The following is an 18,007-nucleotide window of genomic DNA, read 5'->3' as shown; positions in this document are numbered from 1 at the left end:
ATCCCGTTTGGCCTGGACTCATGCTCGCGAGGTTTGCTCGCCGCCCGGCTTGCACCGCGGTGTTTCCCGCGCAGGCTACTCCAGTTCCCGGCGTACGGCGCGGCCATTCGTACCGCCGCCGGCGCCGCCGCCGTCATGGGTTTCCTGAAACTGATTGAGATTGAGAACTTTAAGTCGTACAAGGGGCGACAGATTATCGGACCATTTCAGAGGTTTACTGCCATCATTGGACCCAATGGCTCTGGTGAGATTACCCTGCTGCGGCCCTGCGCACATCCCGCCCTGGACCCCTCTCCAGTATCATAGTACAACCCAGCCCATGCCACCTGAAATGTCGCGAACTGTAACAGGTTCCTCGCCCCTCCTTCGGGGGTACGGCCCAAAGCCGCTGTCCCGGCTCGGGGGCTCTGACTTGAACCTCTTCCCTAGGTGTCAGTTGCCCGCTCTTTACGCGCCCCCCACTCCAGCCCGAGTGGTACGCTCCGCCCGGTATGCTCCCCTTTCCTCTGCCCCCCCTCCCGCCAAAAGTGGTCCAAGTCCGCTGGCAGCTGGATCCCCTCCTTGTATGAACCCTCTGGAAGGTGTGGGACTGCTGGTACCCCTTTCGTGGCCTCCGGTCCCAAGCGGTACATTTAACCCGTCCCGCCTCACATTGGTACGCTCCGATTTCGCCCCCCTTTTTTTGTGTGTGCTCTCTTTTGAAGGCGGGCAATTTTGAATTTGAGACCCAGCGCTGGCGTCTCCATAGTGCTTGGGGTCTCCATCCTCCATCCCCGGCCGCCCTCCCCAGCTCAGAGGTGGATATGCCTCTTTCTCGCCCCTGTGCTAGCACTGAAACCGCTAAAAAGTCAGAACTTATTCAAGCTCCCCAAATTAACCGAGTGCTTACTGTTTTATAAGGAGTTATCAAGATGCTGCGGAAATAGCGCAGAATAGAATAAGCCATGCTCCCAGGACAGTTACGTAACCAAGAAAGAGAAAATAGAATCTTTTGCAGCTGAGATAAGCGCTGTGCCGGAAATGAGACCAGACCGGTAGATGTTATCGGGTGACTTGGGTGGCTGGGCGGCGGCTGTAGTTAACAATACTGTATTGTATATTTAAAAGTTGCTAAGAGAGTAGATCGCAGACGTTCTCATCACAACAAAAAAATTGTAATCATGCGAGGTGATGGATGTCAGCTAAACTTACTGTGGTGGTCATTTTGCAATATGTACAAATATGGAATCATTTTTATTGTACACCTGAAACGAGTAACATGTTATGTCAGTTATATTTCAATAAAACGGGGAAAAAAGAAAGGGTGGTCTGGTCAGGCCACTATTTCATATCTTAACTCCCCATCTCTAAATGATACACGGTGTGTTTCACCCATCTACCCTCTGAAGAGTTTGTTTGGAATCCTGCTGTGCTGCTCCAGCCTGGAGTTGCTCTCGCTAAATCATTCACTAGCCCGAGGTGGCTGCCTTTATTGAAGTAGCTCTAACTGTGGACCTCCCTTGGCGTCTTGCCTGTTTGGCTCTCAGTGGAGAGCAGGGTTTCTCAACAGCTGCACTGTTGACATTTCCAGCGAGGTGATTCTTTGCTGTGGGGTTGGTCCTGTGCATTTCAGGATGTTTAGTGGTATCCTTGGCTTCTACCCTCTGGATGACAGTAGCACCCCCGCACCCCCAGATGGGACAACCAAGAATGTCTCCGGACATTGCTAAATGCCCCCTGGGGGTTGCAAAATCACTCCCCCTACCAACCTCTTGAGAACCACTGACTGGCTTAGAGGGCTAATGCTTGGGGTTCCGCTCCAGTTTCTTAGAATTTGGAAAGGAGGCAAGAGGCACCTCTTGTCATTTGGTCCCCTCAACATGGGTGGGTAGATTTGTATACCCGGCTGTTCTGAAAAGGTCCTGGGCCTGACCTCCCCTCTTACCCTCATTCTTCAATGCCCACCTCCATGAGGCATTCCTTGATTCCCCTCAGTGAATTGCTCTTCTCTGGCACACAGTAGGCACTTGGTACACATTAACGTTTATTTTCTCCTATCTTGTATTCATGGTATGTTTTTGTATCTTTATTACTGGTCTAGGAGTGTCTCAAAGAAGACATTTCTTAAAACGTTTTGTCACTATTCAGCTCATAATGCATGTTATAAAAATGCTTATAATATTGAATGATTGTGAGTAGGCCGGCCTTTGTGAGATGTCCTTAAGTCTGGGAAGAGCATGGGAGAAGCCCTAAGGTTACAAATGAGTGTCTAATAGGCTGATTCCTGGTCTGCATGGTGTGCTAGTCCTGCTGTGATGAGGGAGACATTGCTGAGTCAGGCTTGTTAGAATGGGACTGCCATTTATTGAGCACCTACTGTGTATTTATTTATTGGGCCCTTTTACATTGAAATTCTCACAATGACCCTAAGAGGGAGATCCCATTATCTATGTTTTGTATATGAAGAGGCTGAGGCACTAAGAGTTGCAATCACTTGCACACTGATTCCCAGAGCCAGGACTAGAACTAGAACCTATGCTTGTCCAAGCCTGTGCTCCTGCCACTCCAATGGAGGACTATATGCCAGGCATTGTTTTAGATGTTTTACCCACGAGTCATGGTTTCTCACATTTTCCAGGTGAGGTCAGCTAAGAAATAGTGAAACTAAATACAACCTAATCTATTGGACTAGAACCCAAGCTTTTTTTTTTTTTTAATCTTTATTTTTTTTGAAGCTCTTTATATAGATTTAAAAACTTGTTAACAACTTAATTGTTGACTGTTGAACCAAATATGATTCTTTGCTGTCTTTGTAAAAAATTATCTTTATTGCTGAAAGTATTACAGATGCCCCCCATTCCCCCCCCCACCGCCATTGACCTCTTTTAGCCTGCCCCTCCCCCCCATGTCCCCCCCTCCCTCCGCAGGCCTTCACCACACTATTGTGTCCATGGGTTATGCATATATGCATATAAATTCTTTGGTTAATCTCTTCCCACCCCCCCACCTTCCTCTATTGTTGAAAGTATTACAAATGTCTCCCCTTTCCCCCCATTGACCCCCTCCACCCCACGCCCATCCCCCAAAACATTAAAAAAGCAGTTTATTGATTTTTAGAGAGGGAAAGGGAGAGGGAGAGAAAAACATCCATGTGAGAATGTAACATCAATTGGCTGCCTCCTGCACACTCCCTACTGGGGATCAAGCCTTCAACTCTGGCATGTGCCCTTGACAGGGAATGGAACCAGTGACCTCCTGGTGCATGGGATAATGCCCAGCCTACTGAGCCACACCGGCCTAGAACCCAAGCTCTTAATCGCTGTCTCAAACTGCCTCCTTGGAAGGACCCGGGTTTTTATAGCTAGGTGTTAGAAATCACATCCTCAGTTCAGTCACGTAACATGTTTGGGGAGAACCTTGAGATATAATTTACAGAGATTAAACTGTTCCCTAGCCCCTAACCCCAGTCTAAATTTTTTTAAAATATTTTTTTCTGAGTCTAAACTGAAGAAAATAAAAACTGTGACTTCTCTATTGAAGAGATAACCACTCGTAATGTTAATCATATTTACTTGAATAGCTAATAAATGCACATTGTATAAAATTCAAAAAAATCCCAGGGGATATACAATAAAAAGAAAATTCCATTTCTTCCCTGACCTATTACCTACTTTCCTTTCCAGAAGTGACTACTGTTAAACTGTTTACATTTTCATGTGGTTTTTTTCTTGTGCCTTTCTCTCTCCCCAAGTTTTTATTATGAAAATTTTCAGACATACATGTATGTTTTGCTTAATCATTTGCAAGTAAATTGTAGACTTAATGACATTCACCTCTAAGGGATTCAGCATTCATCTCCTAAAACCATTCTCCTGTGTTACCAATATACCATTATCACACCTAAGAAAGTTAATTTCCTCATGTCATCAATCACCCAGTTCATATTCAGGCTTCCCTAATTGCTCCCAAAAATGTCTTTTGGGGGTTTTGAGGGGGGACAAAATCCAATCAGAGTTCATGTACTGCCTTTGCTTATGTCTCAGTTATCTCTAGTGTTCTGGAATGGTTCTCCTAACCTTTCTTTTTGACATTGACTCTGAAAATCCCAGGCCAGTTGTCTTGTAGAATATTCCACATTCTGTTTGTCGTAAGGTTTCCTCGTGGTGTCATTTACCATGTTCCTCTAACTGCTGTATTTCCTGTCACCCTGAAGGGAGGTCTAAAGACTTGTTTAAATTCAGGTTAAATATTTTTGGGAAAATAACTTCCTAGATGCTGTGTCCTTCATATTGTATCACAATAGAATAATGCCTTTAAAAAAATTGTGGCAAAATACACAAAAATTTGCTATCGCAACCATTTTTATTTTATTATTTTTTTTAAAAAATCCTCACTCAAGGATATGTTTTTATTGGTTTTAGAGAAAGAGGAAGGGGGAGAGAGAGGGAAACATCTTGCCCTGACCAAGATCAAGCCCACAACCTGGGTATGTGCTCTGACTGGGAATTGAACTCACGACTTTCAGTCCGTAGGCTGACGCTCTTGCCACCAAGCTAAACCGGCTAGGGCATATATTGAGTTTTGTATCTTGCTTGTTTTTCCTATTGTGGGCATTTTCCCATGTTATTAAAGGTTGTAGAATAGCCCTGGCCGGTGTGGCTCAATTGGTTGGAGCATTGGTTGAGGCGTCATCCCAGGCACCAAAGGGTTGTGGGTTCAATTCCCGGTCAGGGCACATACCCGGGTTGCAGGCTCAATCCCCAGTAGGGGGCATGCAGGAGGCAGTCAATCGATGTTTCTCTTTCACACTTGTTTTTTCCTCTCTTCCTCTCCCTTCCTCTCTCTAAAGTCAGTAAAAAGCAAAAAACACATTTAAAGGTTGTAGAACAATCTATTCTGTAAATATACCTTTTCCTTAGATAGGGTTCTAGTTTTTGGCTGCTATAAGTAGCAACTGCAGAGGGACCGTTTTTTCTAAGCTTTTGACCCAGAGCTTTGGTTGGGCTCAGTCTTTATGAGCAATATTTTCTCCTCCTGAGTCTGAGAAGTGAGTGCTTAGGGAATATTCCTGTTCCTCTCAATAGCTCCTTAATTCCTTTTCCTCTCCCTTCTGACTTCCCCTCCTCTTTGTTGTCCCCTCCGCCCTTAGGTAAGTCAAATCTCATGGATGCCATCAGTTTTGTATTGGGCGAAAAAACCAGCAACCTGCGAGTAAAGACCCTGAGGGATCTGATCCATGGAGCTCCTGTGGGCAAGCCAGCTGCCAACCGGGCCTTTGTCAGCATGGTCTACTCTGAGGAGGGTGCTGAGGACCGCACCTTTGCCCGTGTTATTGTTGGTGAGTTAGGCTGACCAGGGCCTCTCCTTGGGTCCTGGACGTGGCTAGACTAGTTGGCTGGCGAGGAAAACCTGACCCTTGGCCAACTTGTCTTGTAGGGGGTTCCTCTGAGTACAAGATCAACAACAAAGTGGTCCAGCTACACGAGTACAGTGAGGAATTAGAGAAGTTGGGCATTCTCATCAAAGCTCGTAACTTCCTCGTCTTCCAGGTGGGCTTTTTTAACAATTATTGGCTCTCTGCTTTTTGCCAACCCTTGGGCCTGCTTCATCTCTGGCTTCCTCTCTGCCCTGAACTAATAGAGCAGCTTCCTCACTCCAGTCTTGCCCTTGTAGTCTTCAGATCAGCATCACTGGGGACATATTAGAAATGCACATTTTCAGGCTTCATCCTAGACCTACAGACTCGGAGACTATGGGGGTAGAGCCCAGCAGTGTGTGTTTTACCAAGCCCTCCAGGTTAGGATTGTACACGCTAAAGTTTGAGAACCACTGCCTTAGCATGAAATCCAAACTCCTGCCATTCAGGAAACACCATCCTTTGGTTCCTGCCTACCTCACTGGCCTCATCTGCCAATGCTCTTCCCTCCACCCCTGCACTCCAGACTAATGAAACCATTTGCAGTTCCCCCAAATTCACCTGCTTTCTTTGGACTGTAGGCCTTTGCACGTTAATTTTTCTCTACACGGAACAACCTCGTCTCTCCCACTTTCTTGGTTAGTTCTTCCACATCTTCCAAACTCAGCTTAGATGTCACCTTTGGGAAACCTTTCCCTGTAGACAGTCCTACCAGTCTCCTACCCCCAGGCTTCATTTAGTCCTTTTCTGTGCTGCTTCTGTTGCTGCATTTAATACATGGTGTTGGCTTTGCTTCTGCTTCCCATGCACCTCAAAAGGCCAGGAATGTGTCCTCAGAGCCCAGTGTGAAATGCGGCACCCAGTGTGGGGAGGAGGCTCAGTGACCTTCTTCTGAAAGATTGAGTGGTGGGAGTAGGTCGGAGGAACTGGCTGGCTAGGGTCTAAGTGGGGAGAGTGTTTTGACCTTTACTAGGGTGCTGTGGAATCCATTGCCATGAAGAACCCCAAAGAGAGGACAGCGCTATTCGAAGAGATCAGTCGCTCTGGAGAGCTGGCCCAGGAGTATGACAAGCGAAAGAAGGAAATGGTAAAAGCTGAAGAGGACACACAATTTAATTACCATCGCAAGAAAAACATCGCAGCTGAACGCAAGGAGGCCAAACAAGAAAAAGAAGAGGTAGGTGGCCAGGCTGCCTCAGGGCCCTGAGAGAGGATGGGGAGCCAGTGCCTTCCTGATGCACCCCCTGACTCCATGCCTCTATTTGCACAGGCTGACCGCTACCAGCGCCTGAAAGACGAGGTGGTGCGAGCTCAGGTCCAGCTGCAGCTCTTTAAGCTGTATCACAACGAAGTGGAAATTGAGAAGCTCAATAAGGAGCTGGCCTCTAAGAATAAGGAGATAGAGAAGGACAAGAAGCGTATGGACAAGGTAGAGGATGAGCTGAAGGAGAAGAAGAAGGAGCTGGGCAAAATGATGCGGGAGCAGCAGCAGATTGAGAAGGAGATCAAGTAAGAGACAGGCCTGGGCGTGCAATTCATGGGAAACCAAGAGGCTGTCCTGTTTCCTAGGGCTCCTCTCAGCCTGGAGTTCAGCATCCATACTAGTTTCTCTATTTTCCTCTTGACTTGCATTTTATTTTTCAGTTTTATTTTTTTAAATATATATTTTTATTGATTTCAGAGAGGAAGGGAGAGAGAGGTAGAAACATCAGTGATGAGAGAGATCATTGATCAGCTGCCTCCTGCACGCCCCACAGTGAGATTAAGCCCGCAACCCAGGCATGTACCCTTGACCAGAATCGAACCTGGGACCCTTCAGTCCACAGGCCGACGCTCTATCCACTGAGCAAAACCAGCCAGGGCGCAGGGACAGGATTTTAAAAGGCCAGTTCAGATGGGGGACGGCTAACACAGAATATTCTAAGAGTTGTTATGAGGGTTCTGGCCTGGCTGGTTGAGGCCAGGGTAGCAGCTTTAACCTTATGGAGGGCCTGGAATGCCAGGCAGAAGGTCCCAGGGAATAATCAGCCCCTTTTTTGAGGATCTGTGGGGGCATCAGGTCATTATTCTTAGGCAGTTCCCTGGGGCTGGCTGTGTGTGGGGGTTCAGGCATCCCTTTCTTTGGGTAAAAAACCTAGGAACCCTCCTCCAACAGTGCTGACTGGTTTTCCCCCTCCCCTCTGGCAAAAGGGAAAAGGATTCAGAATTGAACCAGAAGCGGCCTCAATACATCAAAGCCAAGGAGAATACCTCCCACAAAATCAAGAAGCTGGAAGCAGCCAAGAAGTCCCTACAGAATGCTCAGAAGCATTACAAGAAGCGTAAAGGTGACATGGATGAGCTGGAAAAGGAGATGCTCTCGGTGGAAAAAGCCCGGCAGGAGTTTGAGGAACGGATGGAAGAGGAGAGTCAGAGTCAGGGCAGAGACTTGACCCTGGAGGAGAATCAGGTAAGCTCTGGGAGGGCTGAGGGGAGGATGGGGAGATTGCTGGGCTGACATGGACTGACCGGTCATCTGTGTCCTCCTTCCCGGTCTCTAACACAGGTGAAGAAATACCACCGGTTGAAAGAAGAAGCCAGCAAGAGAGCTGCTACTCTGGCCCAGGAGCTGGAGAAGTTCAATCGAGACCAGAAAGCTGACCAGGACCGGCTGGATCTGGAAGAGCGGAAGAAAGTAGAGACAGAGGTGGGCATGTTACAGGATTGGGGGTGATGGTCCAGAGAAAAGGAAGTAATGATCATCTTAATTGTAACGACAACAGCTAACATCGAGCAAGCACTTACTGTATGTTGGGCACTATACGTGTATTCACTCGTTTAATTTCTGCTTTTCCAAATGAGGAAACTATATCACAGAGGTGAGGCAATTTGCCTACGGTCACTTCATTATTAAGTGGCAGAACCAGGATATGAACCTGGCTAGTCTAGCTCTAAAGCCCACACTCCTATCAAGTATACTTCACTTACTGTCTTCCTAATAACAATGATAGTGAAATAATAACAAGAATAGAAAAGTGTTATGGCCCTTGCTTGTTGGTTAGACCATTGTCTGGATATGCCAAGGTTGTGGGTTTGATCCCCTGTCAGAATCAACCAATGGCCTAGACGGTTTGGCTCGGTGGATAGAATGTCATCCTGTGGACTGACCGGTTCGATTCCGGTCAAGGGCACATGCCCGAGTTGCGGGCTTGATTCCCAGTAGGGGTGTGCAGGAGGCAGCCAATCAATGATTCTCTCTCATTGATGTTTCTGTCTCTCTCTTTCTTCCTCTTTGAAATCAATAAAAATATATTAAATAAATAAATAATAAATACAAATTTTAAAAATCAACCAATGAATGCATAAATGATTGGAACAACAAATCAGTGTTTCTCCCTTCCTTTCTCTCTCTAAAATCAATACGTAAAAATTAAAAAACAAAAAAGAAAAATTGTTATACTGCCCCAAGAATTCACAGCATTCCAGGTATTCTGCTAAGCACTTCTTTTGGGGTAGGCGTCAATATTAATAGCTACCCTATATTAAGCACTTAATTACATTATTTCTGAGGTGGCGGTTACCTACATTTCACAGATGACAAAACAGAGGTGCAGAAAGGCCCAGAAAGCTTTACTTGGCGTTGGTTTGAGCCTCCCTGAGTGGTGAAGAGAGCCCAGGCTGGGTAGAACACTGAGAGGGTCTCACCAGGCCCTTGGAGGCCTCGTCAGTTAGCAGAGCCACACCGAGCACTGTCTGTGTATCTGCTTTTTTAAAGGAATATTTTTATTAATTTCAGAGAGAGGAAGGGAAAGGGATAGAGAGATAGAAATATCCATGAGAGAGAAACATTGATGGACTGTCTCCCGCACGCCCCCTACTGGGGTTCGAGCCTGCAACCTGTCCATGTGCACTGCCCGAGAATTGAACCAGTGATCTCTTGGTGCATGGGACAACCCTCAACCAAGCCACACCAGCCAGGTTGTGTGTCTGCTTTTTAGTAGGCCTCCTGCAATAATGACAGATTGTCCTGGATTGTTGGGCTAAGCAGGCACGTAGGGGCTGTAAGCCCAGGCCCCATGGTCTTGGGAGTTACCTTGCTCAGCCCCTGGTAATGGAGTGTATTTGTCTCTCTTCCAGGCCAAGATCAAGCAAAAGCTGCGGGAGATTGAAGAGAATCAGAAGCGGATTGAGAAACTGGAGGAGTACATCACGACTAGCAAGTATGTGGCTCTGCAGCCTTCCCTCCTACTTCTGGGCCTGTTCTTATGAAACCTCCCTATCCTAACCCTCCCCTGGCAGAGACCCCCAGAGGCCCTTTCAGCCCAAAGTATTTCCTGACCAGCTAGGGTAACCCCTGTATCCCCTTACTTTATAGGCAGTCTCTAGAGGAGCAGAAGAAGCTAGAGGGGGAGCTGACAGAGGAGGTGGAGATGGCCAAGCGGCGTATTGATGAGATCAATAAGGAGCTGAACCAGGTGATGGAGCAGCTAGGGGATGCCCGCATCGACCGCCAGGAGAGCAGCCGCCAACAGCGCAAGGCAGAGATTATGGAAAGCATCAAACGTCTATATCCAGGCTCTGTGGTAAGAGTGGAGAGAAAAAACTCATTTCCTGAGCACTTACTTTCACACTCAATCAGATCATTTTCCCAGCAGCCCTGTTAATTCCTTTTTTTACAGCTGGGGAACTGATAGGTTAAATTGACCTGCCCAAGAGCACAGCTTATGAGTGAAAGAACTGCAGTTCACACCAGCTTGTTCTGATTCTTAACCTCATGTTCTTTTTATCACACCAGTTGCATCTTCCGGAAGGTTTTGTCTTGCTGTGTCCACTCTTTTGTGGGAGGCAGGGAGACTAGAGAGACCCTTGGAAGGGGGAGAGGCCATGGGGCAGAAGTAGCTCTGTGCAAGCTTCAATATGAGTTCCCTTGCTATGAACCAACCCGCTCATTTGCCTGTCTTTTTCAGATCTGTAATCCCATCCCTGGGTTCAGCTTAATTGGGTTCGATAAATATTTCCTGATCTCTCCTCTAGACACTGCTGGGGATTTTATGTAGGTAAAGTAGGCTCGGGCCTTGCCCTTGAAGATCTTTCCCTTCATCTGATAATTCTTAGGGAATTATGGTTGGTTTGGAGAGAATGTGGGCAGATGAACTGGGAAAACAGGTTTCTTTTGCTGGTGCTTGTGAGAATTTGAGATAATGTATGTAGGTTATCTGGTGTTGTGTCTGGAGTGGCAGCAATGTGTGAAATGGTCAAAGTGAGGTTTAGCAAGGATGATTTTGGATTCAGATATGACTGCCTGAAGTCCTTTTTTTAATTTTTTTTATTTTATTTATTTATTTATTTATTTATTTTCTTTTTTATTGCTTAAAGTATTACATGAAGTCCTTTTTGCTTTGGGGCCAGGGTAGGCTTTTTCTTCATAGCCTGGGGGCTATGTTCCTGATACAGACTCTGATCTACCCACGCTGGCAATTGGGGTTTCTGAGCCAGCTCCCCAAAGTCTCAGGCCTTATTTTTCTTCTGTGACTTCCTCAGTATGGCCGCCTCATTGACCTCTGCCAGCCCACACAAAAGAAGTATCAGATTGCTGTAACCAAGGTTTTGGGCAAGAACATGGATGCCATAATCGTGGACTCAGAGAAGACAGGCCGGGACTGTATTCAGTACATCAAGGAGCAGCGTGGGGAGCCTGAGACCTTCTTGCCTCTTGACTACCTGGAGGTGAGGCTGGTATCAAGACAGTGTGTGAAAGACCCTCCTCCTAGCCTCCCATGTTCTGCCACCTACTGAGCTTCTTCCTACAGGTGAAACCTACAGATGAGAAACTCCGGGAGCTGAAGGGGGCCAAGCTGGTGATTGATGTCATTCGCTATGAGCCACCTCACATCAAAAAGGCCCTGCAGTACGCTTGTGGCAATGCCCTCGTCTGTGACAACGTGGAAGATGCCCGCCGCATTGCCTTTGGAGGCCATCAGCGCCACAAGGTATGGATTCCCTTGCCCAGATTGGAGCTGGACAGGCTGGCTTACTATTGGAGATTCGTCTGTTCAGCTTCTCTGTTCTCCCTTCTGTGTGTAGACAGTGGCACTGGATGGGACCCTGTTCCAGAAGTCAGGAGTGATCTCTGGTGGGGCCAGTGACCTGAAGGCCAAGGCGCGGCGCTGGGATGAGAAAGCGGTAGACAAGTTGAAAGAGAAGAAGGAGAGGTTGACAGAGGAGCTGAAAGTAAGCCACTGGCAACATTGTCCCTGGGAGTGGGGGTCCGAAGCTCAGGCCAGCCACCTTCTTACCACCTTGCCCTTCTTTCTTGTCCAATCCAGGAGCAGATGAAGGCCAAGCGGAAAGAGGCAGAGCTGCGCCAGGTGCAGTCTCAGGCCCACGGGCTGCAGATGCGGCTCAAGTACTCACAGAGTGACCTGGAACAGACCAAGACACGCCATCTAGCCCTGAATCTGCAGGTGGGGTCTGGCCCCAGCCCTGTTTTCTAAAGCTTTCTCTGGGGGTAGGGAACTTGTCCTGCTCCCCTCTCTCCCAGGCTGCTCCAGGGAACCTAGCATAGCGCAGTCAGCCAGCCAGGGGTTCAGATCTTGGCTCTGTGTAACATTATGCAAGTTACTTAACCTATCAGTGTAAGTTTTTTTTATCATTAGCTGTAAAATGGTAGTTAAGATAATACTTGCTTTATTAGGGTCATTGTGAAGATTGAATGAGTTAGTACATGTAAAGTGCTTAGACTGATTCTTCGCACCCAGTAAGTGCTCAGTAAATATTAGGGGCTATTATTAGCAGAATTCATTTATTTAATATTTGAGCTTCTTCTAAAAGTGAATTGATAGTGAGCTATAGGCATTTCAGTCCCTGTGTGGGGTACTCTTCTAGATGTTAATGTGTTTGATCATGACGTGCTTCCCCAGACCACCCTGGAAGGGGGGTGTGTGTGTGTGTGTAGTTTTGCCTTTTTCTAAAATTAAAAAGTCTGAGTTTTCTAAAACTTCTGAAGCTCTGTGGTAGTTCGAGAGATGATGGAGCTTTGACTAGTGCTAAGTCACGTTCTCTCAGCGTGTGGAGAACTAGCCCTTTGTGTCCATGGCCAGAGAACTCGGGTGGCTCCTTCCTCTAAGGAGCCTGGTCTCTTTTTAATGCTCTCAACCCCATTTCCTGCAGGAAAAATCCAAGCTGGAGAGTGAGCTAGCCAACTTTGGGCCTCGCATCAATGATATCAAGAGGATCATCCAGAGCCGAGAGAGGGAAATGAAAGACTTGAAGGAGAAGATGAACCAGGTTGGTGGAGGAGCCATGCCAGCATGTGCATCGGGGCAGGGCTGGGGCTGGAAGCAGCACTCTGACCCAAAGCGCCTTTGCCCTCCTTTGCTTCTGTCAGGTAGAGGATGAGGTGTTTGAAGAGTTTTGTCGGGAGATTGGTGTGCGTAACATTCGGGAGTTTGAGGAAGAGAAGGTGAAGAGGCAGAATGAGATCGCCAAGAAGCGGTAAGTGTAGAGACTGCAGTGCCTCTGAGACCCCAGCCTGACATCCTGGAAAGTCAGATGCCATCATAAGGCTGGGAGCAGCTCTTAGATGGGCGTTCATTATAGGTCAGCCTTAGAGAACAGGGACATTAGGGAGGTGATGTCGCACAGTCTAGTGGGTAAGAGGGCCAACTTTAAATGTGGTTTACCTGGGTTAAAAATCCCAGCTCCACAACTCGTGTTGGACAGTGACTTGATCTCTCTCAGCCCCTGTTTCCTTATCATCTATAAAATGGGAAAATGACACCTGTGTCATGCATGGCATTGTTGGGCAGATCAGGTGAAATAATCCGTATAAAGTGTTTAGCATAATACTTAGCACCTACTAAGAGCAATAAATATTAGCTTTTCAAAATAATCCTGAGGTGTTGAAGTTTTTTTTTTTAGATATATTTTTATTGATTTCAGAGAGGAAGGGAGAGGGAGAGAGAGAACAACATCAATGATGAAAGAGAATCATTGATTGGCTGCCTCTTGCACTCCCCCTACTGGGGATCGAGTCTGCAACCCAGGCATGTGCTCTGACTGGGAATCAAACTGACCTGGTTCATACATAGGTATATGCTCAACCACTGAGCCACACTGGCTGGGCAAATATTAGCTTTTATTATTGTCATTATCCTGTTAGGCAATGCAGGTGAGGAGTAACAAATTTCTAGGTTAGAAGAATAGTAAGAACAAAACAACAGTTTCTCCTCTTCCCCACTTCAGTTTATTCATTTGTTCAGCAGACCTTTCTTGAGTACCTATGTTGTGCCAAGTTGTCCTGTGCTAGGTATTGGAGGGGGTTGGGAGATGGGGATAAGGCAGATGAACGTAACACAGTCTCCCTGAAGTTCATCTGCTGGCCCCTGAGCCTCAATTGGCAGTTCACGTAGCCCACAACCCATACAGTAAATATTCATTGCTCTTCTACCCCCAGGCCAAGCTCAAGGGGTATAGAATTGAGTCAGAAACTGTCCCTGCCCTCAGTGAGTTGAGTTATGGAGTAGTAGGGGAGACAAACAAGTAGATCAGTAACTTCAGATTAATATGATCAATACTGTACCTTAGGTAGATACAAAATACAGAGGAAATGGTCAAGGAACTTCAAATCAACAAGAGGAAAAATCCAAACAAGAAACCCAATAGAAAACTGGACAGAGGATGTAGTTAGCATGTCATGGAAAGAGAAGTTTGAATGGCTAATTACAAAGTGATATTCAGTCTCATTCCTAATCAGAGAAATATAAATTAAAACAATCTAGAGGTATTCAGTGAAAATAAGTCTCTGGCAGTTCTGTGACTTAGCAAAGCCACACCTGGGTATGTATCACAGAGAGTCTTGCCACAGGGTCACAGAGGGACACATTCAGGGCCGTTTATCTTGTCATAATTCGGTAGTAGGATGTTGGTGCAATGTAGACAGCCATCACGAGGGAAAGTATAAGTGAAATGTGATGAGTCTATAGACTCCTGAATACTCTATAGCTGTTTAAAGCAAGAACTAGATTGACGGGCAGTGCCCTGTATAAATGTACAGCACCATGCATTTGTGTAAGTTGAAAAACAAAATGACATTTTATAAGGGTATGCATTTTAAGGCTATGTACATATGTTTGTGTATGTGTGTATATATATCTGTCGCTTTGGAGTGCATGCTCACTGTAAAGAAGAAAAGGGGAGTGAAAATCAGGGAGAGAACCAGAGGAGACAAAGGAAGGGTCTTGCACAGACAGCAATCATAAATGCGTTAGGAACTGTGGGATGTGATTAGCTCAACGCCTATACAGGGAGGAATCCAACAAAGTGTAATAGAAACTAAGAACCTGATCACAGCCTTCGGGAAAGGTTTTACAGAACAAGGAATGATGAAATGGAGACCTGTAGAGTGAGTAGGATTTAGCCAGCCGGGCAGCAAAGTCCCAGGCAGTGAGAACAGCATGCTCAGAGGTGTGAGGGATCATGCCTTGTTCTGGAAACTAAAGAGTTCTGAATGTCTGCAGCATAGAAACGGGGTCAGGTGGAAGGCGGGGATGGTGGAAAGGTCAGCGGGGGCCAGATCACAGAGGGCTTTATGAGTCATGCTTAGGAGATTGGACTTAAAATTGCATAGCTCAAAATTATAGAGTCAATTACATTTCATTTGGATTATAGTGACTAATAGGTTTAAACTGCCAGCATGACATCTGGCAGCATCTATGACACCACATTGGGGGTGTGGGGCCGCTGGAAGTATCTGTATGCTGGTTACATATTCTTTGAGTTCTGAAGAGATGGTGAGGAGGGCAATAGCAGGAATCTAGTATTTTCTCCATGGTTTTTTGCTCCCCAAGCTCTACTACCCCTTAGAAGTTCTGGAATCTTGGGGTGGGGGTGCGCATGTACGGACCGTAGTTGGAACGAGTCAATATGAGTCGAATACCTGGCAGTAATGATGGTAACTACAATTGACTGAGTACTTAACTGGGTGCCAGGTATGGTTCTAAGGACATACATATTAACTCCCAGTAACTCCGAGGTAAGTACTATTATTATTTCCATTTTACAGATGAGGAAACAGAGGCATGGAGAGGATAACTAACTTGCCCGAGAGTACACTACTAGTAAATGGCAGAGTTGGGATACCATTCCTCTTATCCCACCACACTGGACTGCACCAATGCCATAGGAGAAGGAGCCTGGGTTTGGTGCTAGACCTGGGTTTCAATCTCACGTTTGCCATTTACTAGCTATGTGGCCTTGGGCAAAGGTCTTTTACCTCTTGGCCCAAGTCTCCTTATTTGTAAAATGAGAATAATAATGCCTAGTTGTGGAGCTGTTGATTAGAGGATTAGAGGTAATGTATGTAAAGTACACAGAAGCTTAATAAATAGGAATTATAGCTGGTGGGTTGAGGTGGACCTTTTTGTGCTTCCATCTAGGAAGTTGCGGGTGGAGGGTCTGGAGTCCTCCAGTGTTTAAAGGGAGACTAATGGATTTTGGCCCGGTTTCCCCTGGCTTGTGCCATTTCCAGAAAGCTTGGCTGAGGAACTTAATTCTCCAACTTCAGGGAACAGTTTTATGTGGATGTGGATGGATGAGCTGGGTGGTGACTGAAATTTAGCAGTGACCCGGGATCCCTACGACCTGGGCCTAGTTCTCCTTTCTCCCCACAGTTTGGAGTTTGAGAATCAGAAGACTCGTTTGGGCATCCAGTTGGACTTTGAAAAGAACCAACTGAAAGAGGACCAGGATAAAGTACACATGTGGGAGCAAACGGTGAAAAAGGATGAAAATGAGATAGAAAAGCTCAAGAAGGTAAGGAAAGAGAGCATGAAAAGAACTCCCATGTACCCATCACCAAGAGTCATTAACATGTTGCCATGTTTGCTTTTGCAGACTCTCTCTGTGGATGCATATTCTTTTAAAAAAAAAAATATTTATTTTTATTGATTTCAGAGAGGGAGAGAGAGATAGAAACATCCATGATGAGAGAGAATCATTGATTGGCTGCCTCCTGCACGCCCCACACTGGGGATTGAGTCTGCAACCTGGGCATGTGCCCTGACCGGGAATCGAACCATGACCTCCTGGTTCATAGGTTGATGCTCAACCACTGAGCCATGCTGTCTGGGCTGTGCATATTCTTTTTATGAGCCATTTGAGAGTAAGTTGTCAATACGTCCTCTCTATGTGACTTTAAGATCAAAATGAGAACAAAACACTCCCCTTTTAAACAATCAGACCATAGCCCCCTGTGACTGACCACTCATTCCCAGTCCTCTTATTCTTCCCGGGGCTAACTCCATGGAATGTATATCTTCCAAACCTGCAGGTATTGATTGACTTGAATACTTCAACATTCATGTATGTGTACTCATAGAAAAAATCCACCATATTGTTTGTGTGGGTTTTAAAAAAACATTGATGTTATTATATAGCTCACAACAGTAGTTTTGATGTGGAAAAGATGCTCAAGTATAACAAATCAAAAATATCGAGTTTTAATTACAATCTAGCCTTAACTTTGTGGATCTGTCCTATACGTAATGCTGGGAGGAAACAGGCTAAAATATTGATTGGTTATCTCTAGCTGGTGGGATTATGAGTGATTTTTGTCATCCCTGCTAAATACTTTTTCTGTATTTTGAACTTCTGTACAGTAGGCAACTGGTAAAATGGGCAACCAGATAATTTAGAATAAGATAAAAGAAGCTTGAGAGGTGAGAAGGGTTTGTGAAAGCAGAACTCATTGAAGAGAGGCTCCAACAAACTGGTGAAAAGGGTGGGGACAGAAGGAGAAGATCCTAGGAGAGATAAGGAAAGCCTTCACCTCTTGTCCTGTTCCCCCTGCTGGGACCAGGAGGAACAAAGACACATGAAGATCATAGATGAGACCATGGCCCAGCTGCAAGATCTAAAGAATCAGCACCTGGCCAAGAAGTCAGAGGTGAATGACAAGAATCACGAGATGGAGGAGATTCGTAAGAAACTGGGGGGCGCCAACAAGTGAGTGGGTTCAGGCCTGGGGTTGGGGCAAGTAGGTATGGCAGGCAACCTGCTGGATTTGGGTCTCACCTTTTTCCCTGGATCTTCTTAGGGAAATGACCCATTTACAAAAGGAGGTGACAGCCATTGAGACCAAGCTTGAACAGAAGCGCAGTGACCGCCACAACCTGCTACAGGCCTGCAAGATGCAGGACATCAAGTTGCCACTGTCCAAGGGCACCATGGATGATATTAGTCAGGAAGAGGTGAGTATCAGGGTTGGTGTTGGGAGTGGGCTGTGAGCAACATTAACCAGGGATGGGAAGAAAATGTGAAAGTGGCCGGGGAGGACAGGAGAGAGAGAGAGAGAGAGAGAGAGAGAAAGATGGTGGGACATAAGGAGGGGTGGCAGGGGAGGCTGTGGAGACAGGCGAGGTGAAAGGTAGTGGCCTGGTGTGACAGGGAAGTTGCATTGGGGGTAGAGCTGTATGTCAGTAGGTGGTGAGGAGGGTAAGCCAGGAGAACATGAAATCTTTCATTAACCTTAGGAATTGAGCTGTTAGCTCCAGCAGGTGATGGATATTGGTAGGAGCAGCAATTGAGGGACATTAGCCAAGAGGAAAGGAAGATGGAAGATGGAGGACCTGAGGG

General features: G+C 46.3%; 1 protein-coding gene across 2 annotated transcripts in view; it reads left to right on the top strand.

The window, feature by feature from the left end:
- Positions 1-54: 54 nt before the first annotated feature.
- The window catches only part of SMC1A (structural maintenance of chromosomes 1A), a 29,146-nt gene continuing 11,193 nt past the window's right edge, over positions 55-18,007 (top strand). For both annotated transcript variants that reach the window (XM_006096129.3, XM_023759995.1), the window contains exons 1-18: positions 55-244; positions 5,129-5,317; positions 5,416-5,528; positions 6,369-6,572; positions 6,666-6,904; positions 7,586-7,844; positions 7,941-8,081; positions 9,512-9,594; positions 9,750-9,957; positions 10,916-11,101; positions 11,185-11,364; positions 11,459-11,605; positions 11,701-11,838; positions 12,545-12,661; positions 12,762-12,868; positions 16,045-16,186; positions 17,232-17,377; positions 17,469-17,622. In XM_006096129.3, the coding sequence (XP_006096191.1) occupies positions 136-244; positions 5,129-5,317; positions 5,416-5,528; positions 6,369-6,572; positions 6,666-6,904; positions 7,586-7,844; positions 7,941-8,081; positions 9,512-9,594; positions 9,750-9,957; positions 10,916-11,101; positions 11,185-11,364; positions 11,459-11,605; positions 11,701-11,838; positions 12,545-12,661; positions 12,762-12,868; positions 16,045-16,186; positions 17,232-17,377; positions 17,469-17,622 (2,862 nt within the window). In that variant the 5' untranslated portion in view covers positions 55-135. The remainder of the gene's footprint in view (positions 245-5,128; positions 5,318-5,415; positions 5,529-6,368; positions 6,573-6,665; positions 6,905-7,585; positions 7,845-7,940; positions 8,082-9,511; positions 9,595-9,749; positions 9,958-10,915; positions 11,102-11,184; positions 11,365-11,458; positions 11,606-11,700; positions 11,839-12,544; positions 12,662-12,761; positions 12,869-16,044; positions 16,187-17,231; positions 17,378-17,468; positions 17,623-18,007) is intronic.

The sequence above is a fragment of the Myotis lucifugus genome, unplaced genomic scaffold, assembly GCF_000147115.1.
Source record: "Myotis lucifugus unplaced genomic scaffold, Myoluc2.0 scaffold_169, whole genome shotgun sequence".
In the NCBI taxonomy this organism is placed as follows: Eukaryota; Metazoa; Chordata; class Mammalia; order Chiroptera; family Vespertilionidae; genus Myotis; species Myotis lucifugus.
This window is presented reverse-complemented; position numbering and strand designations above follow the sequence as displayed.